The 14,175-nt window shown below is 44.0% G+C and overlaps 1 protein-coding gene across 1 annotated transcript in view; it reads left to right on the top strand.

Moving 5' to 3' along the window:
* Window positions 1-11,221, top strand: part of Shisal2a (shisa like 2A) — an 18,009-nt gene extending 6,788 nt beyond the window's left edge. The window contains exon 3 of the mRNA XM_028784691.1: window positions 10,957-11,221. Coding sequence (XP_028640524.1) covers window positions 10,957-11,204 — 248 coding nt within the window. The 3' untranslated portion in view covers window positions 11,205-11,221. The remainder of the gene's footprint in view (window positions 1-10,956) is intronic.
* The last annotated feature ends 2,954 nt before the right edge of the window (window positions 11,222-14,175 follow it).

Consider the following 14,175-nt stretch of genomic DNA (forward strand, 5'->3'; position numbering starts at 1 on the left):
AGAGCATGCTTTGAATCCCAGCTCTTGGGAGTGTGGGGGCAGAAGTACGCAGATCTCTGTGAGATTGAGCCAGCCTGGTCTACATAGTGAAATCCTGACTCAAAGGAGAAAAACGAAAGAGAAAGAAAAAAAACAAAGAAAGAAAAAAGGAAAGAAAAAAATTTAAAAAAGGAGAAGAAATGAGATCTAGAACATTCACCTTTTTCGTATTCTGGAACATTCTGCGTATTCTCACACTTCTCAGGAAGTCTGAGCTGAACATTTCCGACCCTTCATGTGCCCTTCTCATGCCCTTCACATGCTCAGCTCTCATCAGAGTCTCTAAAGTCACCAGTGCTCTCACACAGAGATTATGCATGGATGGATTTTCTAAGACTGTGTTTTCATCCTAGCCTCAGGGAGTGTAAACTGATTTTCATATTATCCCAAAACAAAACAGAGCTAATAAGACATACTTGCTGCTTCTCTAAAATCAACACTTGATCAGAAGCTGAGAACAGTATTTTATTATTCATAATCTGTTGTATTCATCCCTTCATTCACATGGGCCATTGAGAACCTCAGAGGGGACCAAAGAAGAAGTGTTGCCTTTACCCAAGTCCCAAGGGAACATTTTATAACCTCTGACAAGGAACTGTTGAAGATCCAACCCGGTGTTGGCCAAAGAGGTCTCAGTACAGTTGAGTGAACAGCAGCCAGGTGGGTGTTGTCTGCACCTCACAGGCGACAGAATCAAGGTAGAGAGAGGGCTAGAGGCTCACTCAGGGAAATGAGACCCAGCCCATGCCTCTCCTCTCAGAGCCACACTCTTCTGCCCACTATACTTGTGCAAGTGTGTAAGTGCAACACTGCCTGATACCATATGTATCAGCTTCTATCAGTGTTGATGAGGAAAACCGGAGGGATTGCAGGATGGGGCAGATAAAAATAGGGAAGGGTTCGGTCAGGACTGAATGAGTAGCAAAGTCACTCTTGGAGGTGCCATAGGGGAAGTAGGAGGGGTACCCAAGCGACAGAGGCAAAGACAGTGAGCATCAGGCAGGTAGAAGGGTAGGTGGGTAATACCTCAGTCTCCCAGGGAGATGGAGAGGGCTGAGTGCTATCGTTTGTAAGAGATTAATTTCTGAATTTACTAAGGCAACAAACAACAGTCCTTTCAGGATCCTGAAGACACTTGAGAGTGGAAAGGTTCATCTGAGAGTGGAAAGGTTCATCTGGCTGCCTAAGGAGTCGGGAATAGGAAGCAAAACTGAGCAGAGGCACAAGTTGACAACTTTGCCTAAATCAAATACAAACAATATATCATATCATAGATATAGACATCATATGTGAAGTTAAAAAACAAGGATAGGCTGCAAAGGTTTTGTGTGTATGTGTTCATGCCTGCGCACATGATGTGGTGTGTGTGTGTGTTCACACATGCATGTGTACATGTGGAAGCATCTATTCTCACAGACTGCCTTATTCTCAGGTTGTATATTCTTTTTGTTGTTGTTGAAACACTTAATTCAGAGGCTTAGGGAAAGGTTGAAGAAATCCACGCTGTCTGCTGTCCTGCTCAGGGCAGACCTTAGAGATCTCCCTGTTGCTAAGAGAGGTTGTATATTCTTAACTTGCCTGCTTGCTAAAATGTATTTGTAACCTCAAAGTCAATACTTGAAGTACTTAGGAGGTTATTACAGACTGAATGTGTATAGTGACAAAAATCTGAGGGGCACATGCTCCCAGATATTGTCAATCAAAGCTATACTCTGTAAGCATGTTTCCTTTGTGTCTGTCTAGAACCATTTTGCTCTGTGTTTGTGTGGTTCAGGGATGGTCTCCCTGTTGAAATGCCTCCGGATACAGTTCTGAAGTGCTGTTTAATGCCCCCAGAAGTCCGAGCTATACTTTGTGAAGAAAACAGGGTACTAAATGTCTAGACATGGGTTACAGGGCATTGGATACGATTTGATGTTAATAAACCAAAAATATATTTAAAATCATGGAACTGGAGAGATGGCTGCTCTTCCAGAGGACCTGGGTTAGATTTCCCAGCACCTACATGGCAGTTCACAACTGTCTATAACATCGTGCCAGGGAATTTGATACCTTCTTCTGGTCTCCTAGAACACCTGGCATGCACATGGTACACAGACATGCAAGCAGGCAAAACACCCATAAACATAAAATAAACATTTTTAAAGAAACATTTATTAAATCAGGTATCTTTAATCAATAGCACATAAAACCAAAGTTAGGTATTGATTGTTTGAAAAAATTATCGTGGCCAAAGGCAGACAGAAACCTCATCTTATATTCTCCCTGGAAGACAGAGTTTCATATAGCCTAGGCTAGCCTAGAACTCACTATGTAGATAAGCCAACAGCCATAACAACAACATATGTCATATGATCTTGAGCTCCTGATCCTCCTTTCTCCAACCCCAAGTTGGCCCCAAGCCTGGTTTAGCAGCATTGTTTTAGTATTTGCTAACTCAGTGTTTTTAGTAAGGTTCTAGTACACAACTACATAACCACTGTGTATAAGCAGGACCAATTGCATATAAAAGAAGATGGGACTGATATCCAGAATATAGAAACACATCTTTAAACAGGTCAGAAAAGTGTAATAATAACAATATAAAAGCCCAACACAAGCCTAGTGTGGTGGTGCATGCCTATAATACCTTCCCTTGAGAGACAGAAATAGGAGGCTCAATAGCTTACTGTTGCCCTTGGTTACATATCAGATTTGAGGCCATAATACTGTCTCAAAAAAAGAAAATAGCCACAACATCAAAATTTACAATGCAAACAAAAAGATTATCAGCCTTAATATCAGGATAAAGTAACTTAAGAATGATAGACCCTTCGGACTGGTGAGATGCTCAGAAGGTCTTGCTGAGCAAGCCTGACAAGTGAGTTCAATCTCTGGAACCCACATAAAGATAGGAGAGGACTAACTCCAAAGAATTGTCATCTGATCTCCACATATATCATGGCTCATGTACTCACATGCAATAAAATTATTATTATCATCATCATCATCATTAAAGAGAGAAATGATATACTTTTTTTTTAAAAAAAAAAAAAGGGCACTGATGCTGGGGGGATGGATTAGCACTTAAGAGATGGATTAGCTAAGCAGTTCCAGAGGGAGGACCCAGGTTCAATACTCAGCATCCACATGGCACCTCACAACTTCCTTTAACTCTAGTTCCAGGGCATCTGACACTCTCTGAGGGTACTGTGTACACATGGTGCATCTTCATATATACGAGCAGACTAACATACACATTTTAATAAAAAGAAATAAATCTTCAAATAAATAAATAAATAAGGACATTGACAAAAGTTCAGAAATGAGTCAAATTAATAGTGTGGAAGTTGGAGGGAAAATGGATGACATCACATACTGCTGGCAAGAATACAAATTGGTTGGGCTACTTTGTAGAGCGATTTAGCAATTCCTCCTTAAACTAAAAACATGTATGCCCTGTAATTCAGCAGTTCTATGTCTGATGAGTCTTCCTTGAGAAGTAGCAGGACAGCCTGTCACAGAGGAAACCAACTAAAAGTTTATCTGTACAAAGAGCTAAACTGACAGCTGGCATGCTAAAGTATTGTACAGGGATTACAGGGACAAACCCTCTTTGAGTGGACTATCATGGTAGTCCTTTTTTTTTTTTTCATGGTAACTGGGCAGAAACAGTTATGACACTTCCATTGTACAGATGAGGAAACTGAGGTTCAAAGTCACCTAGTGAGTGACTGATTGGCTCTATTTTAACCCCTGTTGCTGAGAAAGGGAAACCCTTCTTCTGTGCTGGATACTCATTGATGATGCTCCCGTACCAAATCTTCCTAGCTGCCCCAGTGAGGTTAGCATCACTCATGTACAGCTGTGGCAGCCAGGTCTCAGAGATGCAGGATGAACTTCTCAAGGGGTCTCAGCTTGTAAATTGTGGTCCTGAGATTCCAAAGTATCTCTCTGCCTCTCAAGTCCTGTTCTCTTTCATGTCATCAAGCCTGGACTGTGGCTGCTCCAGGTCTCCCTGTCTAAGAGTCACATAGTTCACCTTTGATCATGTAGATGGATGTCACCTTCCTGCTTCTCAGTGCCCAGACACCATCCAAGTTAGTTAGTCACCAAGGTTTGGAATAGCATACGCTCTTGCTTTTCTGTTTCTCAATTTTTGAAGATGGAAAGTGTGTCCGATGACCTTTTACTAGATGATTGCTTCCACTTCTCTGCCTGTTATAGCCCTTGTCTCTCAGTCTTCACGTGTTGCCCTTCCCTTCCCTCTGGATCCCACGGCGTTGGGCCAGAAGCAGCTGAGATGGTGTGCGAGCCCACTGTTTTGTATCTACCAGATCTTTCCACCTTTATAGACTCCCGTTTCCATTTGCTTTGCTGTCTTGCTCTTCAGGAAGACAGGACAGATCATGACTCCCATTTTACAAGAGAAAAAGAACAAGAGTCAACAGAGGATGCGACCAAGTCCTCACAGAGAGCTTGTGTCTGTTTGAGATGCCAACCAGATCTCCCAGGCTTTAGAGTGGAATCATTGCACTATGATGTGTGTGTGTGTGTGTGTGTGTGTGTCTGTCTGTCTGTCTGTCTGTCTGTCTGTCCCTATCTCTGAACGGTGGAGCAAGAGTGGTGTGGCAGGTGCCTTGGCAAGTGACCATGAGAAACTCACTTTGGACACAGTTTCCTTCCCACGCCCAGGACTCTGCCCACCAACCCCGGCCCATCCCATCTCCCCAACCTGACAGGCAATAGAGACAGAATCTTTTCCTCTTCTCTTCCCTCCCTTCTTTCTTTCCATTTCCCCCTGTGCTGGGGATCTAATGCAAGACTGTACACGTACAAAGCTACACTGTCCCTCAGAGACAACCTCCCATACAGCCTCAGTAACTTCCCTAGTGGAGTTCTTTGTGAGAAACCAACTGGACCTGAAGGGTGGCTGAGGTCCTGCTGTAGTGTTCTGCCTGTGCTGGGGACTTCAAACACTTAACTAGCTCCACTTCCCTGGCAGGTGGCTGTTATCTACTATGTTTTGAGAGCATGCAACTGAAGTGAGGACAGAGATGATGTCCCAACCCATGCCTGTTTAATGAGACCAGAGAAATCAAAATTAAACGAGTTTTCGTTTTCCTCTGGAAGGAGGTTGTTGATCACCCATTCTTCCTGTTGGGAACCCCAGGGATCCAGAAAATCTGTTCTGGTGTTCTTGGCATACAGGAGGGATGCTGGACCCAGGGAAGAGCAGTCGTGCACTCCAGTCCCCAAGCTAGCTTGTGGTCTGGTTGGGCCTTTGCTTTTCAGGCCACAGATGTTTCTCTACAACAGCAGCCTACACTTCATGGTGGTTTCCATCACCACCCCACTCCCATTCCACCCCCACTTTTTGGAGGGCTCAGTCACCCTAGAGCCCACTGCTTCTTGATTAAGCACACTTGTAGTGACACCTGTGAATCACAGTGTTAGTCACAGGTGTCAATGATGAGCTAGTTTTGACTCATCTCCAAGCAGGAAAGAACCTACTCTAGGCTGGCTACCCCAGGCTCATCCCAAGTTCAGACTGAGGATTCCAGGGAGCAAGGTCTGATGACAGAGGTCTTTAGAGAAAGTAGGGTGGGTACACAGGATTTAATATTGGTTTTCTGTTCTCGTGGCATGGTTCCTCTGGTTTTATTTCTTTTTGTTGTTTATTTATTTATGGTTCTCTTAAATTATCTTTTAGTTATGTCTATAGTGGTGTGTCTGTGTGTGGGTTTGTGCCTGTGGCTAAAGCACCTATGGAGGCCAGAAGGAGGTGTGGGATTCCCCTGCAGCTGGAGTTATAGGCCCTTGTCAGCTGGCCATGGTGGCTGCTGATAACTCTGTCCTCTAGAACAGGGGCAAATACTCTTAACTGCTGCACCAGCCCTTTGTTTGTGTTTTTTGACCATTTGGAGGTCTTTAATTATCATTTTAATACCTATTAAGCTATGAATTCATAGGGAACCTCCCCTGGCAGCTTAGCCATGACTGAAAGATGCAGAATTAGCTGGCTCTTCATTTAAACCCAGGCACCTTTCTCTTGGGTTTTTCTTCTTCTTCTGGTCATTTCCCTTCATCATTCAGAATGCTTTGTTGGCTCTTATAATGCTTCCCATGCTCAACCACAGCATCCTGGGTAACATTGTAGACTCTTCAGGTTGGCTCTGGTAATATCTGTAGGGCACTCCTTTTTAGAACCGTACCCATTCCTTTGATGTCACAATGTCACCTTACTTGCAGATTCATATCCACGGGGCCAAAGGACAGCTCCAGGCTTTCTAAAGTGTGTGGAGAACACATGCCAGGTGTTTGTCATCTCTGTAGGTGCCTGGAAGATGGCAGTCCCAATATAAAGTCTCATGGTTTCCTATTAGACAAACTGTTCTCTGGGACCTAATCTAATCTGTAAAGTAACCTTAGAAAAAATTAGAGATGATATTTATGTGGCTCCTGGTTAGTCTGAAATACATGGCATTATCAATTAACACCCCCCCCTTTTTTTATCTGTGCTGGGTATTGAACCTACAATCTACATATGCTAAATGTGTGCTCTACCACAGAGCTATATATACCCTCAGCCCTAAGAAGCTCTCACCTTAATCTATTATTATTATTTCTTTGTATGCATGTGATATGTGTGTGTGTAGTAGTGCATAAGCCCATTTGTGGGGCACAGGCACATGTGGAGAACAGAGGAGGACACCGGGCATCTTACCCTACCACTCTGTCTGTTTTCTTGAGACAGGGTCTCTCACAACCTGGAACTTGTTGTCTTTTTTTTTTTTTTTTTAAGCTAGGCTGACTGAGCAGCAAGTCCCAGCAATCCTCCTATCTCCAACAACTTGGGACACAGATAAAGACCATGCATATCTGGCCACACCCAGCTTTTTTCTTTTTTTCCTTTTTTTTTTACATGAATTCTGGGGATCCAAGCTCAGTTTTGCTTGTCACACAGCAAGCGCCCTTACCCACAGAGTCATCTCACTGGTCCTGTTATTTTTCTTTAAAAACAAATGTTTTTTAGGAGCTGGAATACTGACTCAGCAGTCAAGAGCCCTGGTTCCTCTTCCAGAGGACCCCGGGTCACCAACATGGCAGCTCACAGGCATCTGTAACTTAATTCCAAGAATCAAACTCCCTTTTCTGACCTCCCATCTTCAAACCAAAAATCTGAGTGTGATGATATATACTTGTAAACCCAAAGAAGGCGCGAAAACTTAAAGCAATGGTCCCATTTGGGAACTGGAGAACATTTTGGTGTGGAAAAGCAGCGTTCTTGAGGGGAGATGGGTAGTAAGGAAGTTGAGCGGAGATGGGCCATGGTCCAGTCCATGGAAAGCCTCGACAGCCATCCCCAGTGTCACAGATCAAGATGGACACTGGAAGCTTTCAAAGAAGAACAGCTCATGGACTCACCTGACCTTTGATTACTCTGGTGACTGCTGAGGGCACAGAGCCGAAGGAGCCCAGCTGGAGGCTGTTGCAGTTGGTCTGAGCAGAAGAGAAAGCCTGAAGGAGGCAGTGACCTTGGGGTGGCTGGAGCAGAAAGTGATCTGGGGGTCCTCCGCAGCAACTGTAAAGGGCTTAGGAGAGAAGGTATAAGAGCCAATGGCGTTCTGGCTTAAACATTTAATATTTTAAAGGATGCTCAATTGTGTCGAATGCACCTGTGTCAGGGAACCTATGGATTTTTGATTTTGATTTTGTCTTTTTTTTTGAGAGGGTTTCTCTGTGTAGTCCTGGCTGTCCTGGAACTTGCTCTGTAGACCAGGCTGACCTTGAACTCAGACATCTGCCTGCCTCTGCCTCCTAGTTATCAGGATTAAAGGTGTGCACCACCACTGCCCAGGTGAACATAGGATTCAAAAGTGACCATGGGATAATGGAATGCAGTGAGAGAGTGGAGAGAGAGAGAGAGACAGAGACAGACAGAGACAAAGACAGACAGAGAATGACACTAATGGGTTGGGGATCACAGGCCAGGCAAGCTTCCTTTCTAGCTCAGATAGAAGATGAAGGAAGAATCTTCTGTTTGGTTGGGTTGATTTAGTTTGATTTTTGGGTTAGGATCCCACTTTGTTGCCCAGGGTAGCCTTACACATCTTGGGATCCTCAAGCTTCTGCTCCCCAGGTTCTGGATCACAGGACTGTGTATCACACACAGCTGTAGTTTGTTCTCTTTTGGCTTTATGTATCTTATTCTATGTGTCTAAGTGTTTGCCTGCATGTTTATCCCTTTACCTCATGCATGTCTGGTGTCACAGAGGTCAGAAGAAGCCATTGGAGGCCCTGGAACCGGAGTTACAAACAGTTGTGAGCCACCATAGGGATGCTGTAATCAAACCCAGAGCCTCTACAAGAGCATCAAGTGCTCTTAGCTGCTGAGCCATTGCTCCAGCTTCTCCAGCTTCTCCAGCTTCTCCAGCTTCTCCAGCTTCTTCTCCAGCTCCTAGACTCAGTTCTTAAAACAGAGAACAGCAGGGGCTGGAGAGATGGCTCAGTGGTTAAGAGCACTGACTGACTGCACTTCCAGAGGTCCTGAGTTCAAATCCCAGCAACCACATGGTGGCTCACAACCATCTGTAATGAGATCTGATGCCCTCTTCTGGTGTGTCTAAAGACAGCTACAGTGTATTCATATATAATAAATAAATAAATCTTTAAAAAAAAAAAACAGAGAACAGGCAGGGCTCCTTTGCATGTTGGCTGTGTAACCAGCCTGTGTCTTCATCTAGAAAATATAATTTTTTAATGGCTTTTTAACCCTCGTAGGGAAGTGGTGAAGGTTAGCTTTCTCTCCTAACAATCACCTCCCCTGCTCAAGAGAAACATGGGCAGTTCCTACTGTGTGATGTGGCATACTGTTAACAATTATTTCTTTTTTTTTTTTTTATTGGATGATTTATTTACATTTCCTATGTTGTCCCCTTACCCCATCCCCCACCACCCCCTCGGAACCCCCAATCCCCTCGCCCCTCCTCCTTCTTCTCTGTGGATGTAACCTCTATCTACACCCCCCCCACTCCCACCTCCCCACCCTCAAAATTCCCACCCCCTGGGGCATCCAGCCTTCATGAGGTCAAGGTTCTCTTCTTCCACCTATGCCCAGCAGGGCCCTCCACTTTTACATATTCAGCTGAAGCCCTGGATCCCCCCCTAAGTGCTCCCAGGCTGGTGGTTTAGACCCTGGGAGCTGTGGTTGGTTGGTATTGTTGCTCTCCTCATGGTGCCACAAACCCTTTCAGCTCCTTCAGTCTTCACTCTAACTCCTCCATTGAGAACCCCATGATCAGTTCAATGGCTAGTTGTGAGCATCTGCCTCTGAATATGTCTGACTCTTGAAGGCCTCTGAGGAGATATCCATATCAGGCTCTTATCAGCATGCACTTCCTGTCTTCCACATCAGCATCTACCTTTGGTGATTGCACATGGGATAGATACTCAGGTGGGGTGGTCTTGAGACGGCCCCTCCTTCAGTTTCTGTCCCTCACTTTGTCTCCATATTTGCTCCCTTGAGTATTTTGTTGCTCCTTCTAAGAAGGACTGAATCACCCTCACTTGGTCTTCCTTCTTTATGGGCTTCATGTGGCCTGTGAGTTGCATCTTGGGCATTTCAAGGTTCTAGGCTAATATCCAATAATCAGTGAGTGAATACCATGTGTCTTCTTTTGTGATTGGCTTACCTCACTCAGGATGATAATTTCTAGTTCCATCCATTTACCTAGGAAACTCTCGAATTCATTGTTTTTAATAGCTGAGTAATACTCCATTGTGTAAATATACCACATTTTTTGAATCCATTCCTCAGTTGAAGGACATCTGGGTTCTTTCCAGCTCCTGGCTATTATAAATAAGGCTGCTATGAACATAGTTGAGCATATGTCCTTATTATATGTTCGAGCATCTTCTGGGTATATGCCTAGGAGTGGTATAGCTGGATCCTCGGGTAATGCTATGTCCAATTTTCTGAGGAACCGCCAGACTGATTTCCAAAGTGGTTGCACCATCTTGCAGTCCCACCAACAATGGAGGAGTGTTCCTCTTTCTCCACACCCTCGCCAGCATCTACTATCACCTGAGTTTTTAATCTTAGCCATTCTGACTGGTGTGAGATGGAATCTCAGGGTTGTTTTGATTTGCATTTCCCTGACGACTAAGGATGCTGAACATTTCTTTAGATGCTTCTCGGCCATTCGAGTTTCTTCCGTTGAAAATTCTTTGTTAAGCTCTATACCCCATTAGAATTGAAGACCCAGAAATGAACCCACACTCCTATGGTCACTTGATCTTTGACAAAGGAGCTAAAACTGTCCAGTGGAAAAAGGACAGCATTTTCAACAAATGGTGCTGGTTCAACTGGAAGACAACATGTAGAAGAATGAAAATTGATCCATTCTTATCCCCTTGTACAAAGCTCAAGTCTATGTGGATAAAGGACCTCCACATAAAACCAGATACACTGAAACTAATAGAAGAGAAGGTGGGGAAAAGCCTCGAATACTTGGGCACAGGGGAAAAGTTCCTGAACAGAACTCCAATGGCATATGCTCTAAGATCGAGAATTGACAAATGGGACTTCATAAAATTGCAAAGTTTCTGTAAGGCAAAGGACACTGTCAATAGGACAAAACGACAACCAACAAATTGGGAAAAGATCTTTACCAATCCTTCATCTGATAGAGGGCTAATATCCAATATATACAAAGAACTCAAGAAATTAGACTCCAGACAACCAAATTACCCTATTAAAAAATGGGGTATAGAGCTTAACAAAGAATTTTCAACGGAAGAAACAATTATTTCTTGTATGAAGCCCATGAATACAGTGAGGTGCTCAGGTCGTCAACAGAGAAGTTGACTATGGGTGTGATGCTGGCAGGGGGGATGGGACGCAGGAGGAAGCTACCTCAGATTGCTGTTTTTCAGGCTCCAAGGAGATGTCACCTGACCGCCAAGGTTTGAACACACCAATTACGATGGAGGTGCCAGGGGTAAGCTCTCCCAGACAGAATTCATCCTCGAACACAGGGCTGGAAAGCAATGAGAGGCAGACTGTGGGTCCCAGATGTCTCCCCCAGAAACAGTTCATGACCACAGTGACTGCTAGCAACATTCCAGGCAGCCCCGAAGAGGCCTCTGTCCCCATCCCTAACCCACATGGACCAGTTCCATAAACATCCAATAAATGTCTTTGCATCATTCCTTCTGGAGTCTCTTTTTTGGTGAGAAGGTAGGGGTGGGAATGGCCAAAGAGACTTCGGAGCCTAATGGGATAAATGAGGGCTTTCCCCAACAAAAGCACCAAGGTCTTGTTATGGACCCAGCTGTCTTGCTCAGCCTGGGGAACTTAGGACCAAAAGAAGTTGGACATGAGTCACACCAGGAACAGGGTTACTAGTAACAACACACAATCCAGAAACCTGAGGTAGTGGAGTCTCAGAGAAGTCCTTCTTCCGATAAGTCCTGACTTGTTTTTATGTGGTTTCTCTGCTCCAGTGTAGATGTATGTAATAGTTCCTGGGATGGGAATCTGTACTCAGAGGGGTAGATTTACTTGTCCATCCCTCCTCCTGTCCTGGAGTGAGCCCCTGATAAGGTACACAGTGAGAAGGAGTACAGCACAGGCCCCACCATCAGAGTTTCACAGTGGATAAAAGAATGAATGAGTGGCCAGGCAGTGGTGGCGCACAACTTTTATCCTGGCACTTGGGAGGCATACACAGGTAGATCTCTCTGAGTTCAAGGTCAGCCTGGTCTACAGTCCAGTTGTAGGACAGCCAGGGCTACACACACACAAAAAAAAAACCTGTCTTCACAACAAAACAAAAGGATGAATGCATGAGGGCGGGTAAAATGGCTTAGCAAATAAAAGAGCTTATAGGCAAGTGTGAGTTTGGTCCCTGGAATTTACATGATAAAAGGAGAGGACAGACTCCTCTAAATTGATGTCTGACTTCCACATGTACATGTGTGTATGTATGTATATATAATTTTATATTTTTAAGTAAGTAAGTGAGAAAAAGAATGATTATCACACCAAATACAGGTCCCACAGAGTAGACTGGACCACTTAACCCAAGTGGCCTGAACAGTCACTAAATCTTCCTGTTTCTCTGTTTTCTTGCTAGGTTATTGTAAGTGTTTTAAAAAGTGATCAATTTAAGCTGAGCTGGGTGGTGTAGAGCTGTCATTTAAGCTACTTAGGGTGCTTAAACAGGAGGGCCACAAGTCATGAGAACCTGTTTCAAAACAAAAGGGAAAAATAAAAAAAGTCTCAATGGGGGCAGAAGATGGTATTTAAAATAAACAGCAACAATAAAAACACTTTGCAATTATTATTGTTGTCTTAAAAATAAGAAACAAAAACTGAGAATGACACCTGAAGTCTATCCTGGAACTTACAATGTAGGCCGGGCTGGCCTTGAACTCACAGAGATCTGCCTACCTCTGTGCTGGGATTAAATGTATGGGTACACTACCAGGTTCAAAACGTTAAAATTCCAGATAAGGAGGCTGGAGAGATGGCTCAGTAGTTCATGTATTGCTCTTGCTAAGGAACAGCTCACAGTTAGCTTCAGCTCCCGAGATACAGTCAGTACCTTCTTCTAGCCTCCTTTGACACTACACTTATGTACACAAACCCACACACTGACACAGTCATACATACATACACATATAGCTAAAATTAAAAATAGAGAGGCATACAGATCTATAGGAGTTCAAATTCAGCTTGACTTACATAACAAGATCCAGTAAGCCAGAGCTACATAGTAAGACCCTGCCTCAAACAGATGATAGATAGATAGATAGATAGATAGATAGATAGATAGATAGATAGGGATCACAGAGCTGGCTCAGTGGTTAAGAGTACTTGTTGATCTTCAAAGGACCTGGGTTCAAGGCCCAGCACCCAGATGGTGGGTTACAAGCATCTGTACCTCCCATTCCACAGGATCTTATGCACTCTTTTGACATCTGCAGGCATCAAGCATACATATGGTACATACATATACGTGCAAGCAAAATATTCACACATAAAATAAGATGACTAAATCAAATGGGTTCCACCAGAAATTGGGATGCAGAGGCAGGTGGATCTCTGTGAGTTTAAAGTCTGGACCAGGCAGTGGTGGCGCACGCCTTTAGTCCCAGCACTTGGGAGGCAGAGGCAGGTGGATTTCTGAGTTCAAGGCCAGCCTGGTCTACAGAGTGAGTTCCAAGACAGCCAGGGCTATACAGAGAAACCCTGTCTTGAAAAACAAAAACAAACAAACAAACAGTCAGTCTGGTTTACATAGTAACTTCCAGGACAGCCAGAGCTATGCAGAGACTATCTCAAAACAAAACAAAACAATAACCAAATAGACCCAGAGAAATGGCTCAGTAGTTGAGAGTACTTCCTGCTTTTTCAGAGAACCTGAGTTCCATTCCCAGAACTCACATCTAAAACCAGCATGCAACTCCAGTTCCAGAGGACCTGACAGCCTCTTTTGGCTTCCTCAAACATCTGTACATACATACACATAAATACAATAAGCCTTTAAAAGTATATATACATACGTGTGAAATAAATAAAATTCTACATGGATATGCTTTAATGTAATATGTTCATTTTATAAACAGTGATGACAGAAGCCAAATGTCTAGTTACAATCCTGACTCCGCCACTTGCTAGGTAACCTGTGCCTCAGTTTCTCTTATGAGCAGGGAAAATAGTAATCACTTGTTCCTCAAGCTTAGGGGAAGATATTTACTCCAAAAAATATATTAGAAATGGAGAAAGTGCCCTAAATAAACTATTAGTATTATTCATTTGTCACGAACATTTTGGTTCTATTATTAGTGTACAGCCCGGGAAGCTGCAGGCGTGTGGGTCAGGCACCGCCGCCCCTCTCTCCTGCCTTTCACAGAGGCTTTTGCTGTGCCTGGGAGTGCAAAGCAGATCAGGGAGACCCTGCAGATACTGAAAACTGCTCTTGACATTTCACCATGGCACGACCTGGTGCTGGTTTTGGCAACAGTGAGACATCATGTCATTCTTAGACATCTGTGCCCAGGTCCCTAGCCAGCCAGCAAAAGGCACATGATGAAGTGGAACATGTCCAAGACTGGGAGTCAGGAGGCGTTGTTTGTCCTTTTTTCCCT

Source organism: Grammomys surdaster, unplaced genomic scaffold, assembly GCF_004785775.1.
Source record: "Grammomys surdaster isolate TR1022 unplaced genomic scaffold, NIH_TR_1.0 100, whole genome shotgun sequence".
Taxonomy (NCBI): domain Eukaryota; kingdom Metazoa; phylum Chordata; class Mammalia; order Rodentia; family Muridae; genus Grammomys; species Grammomys surdaster.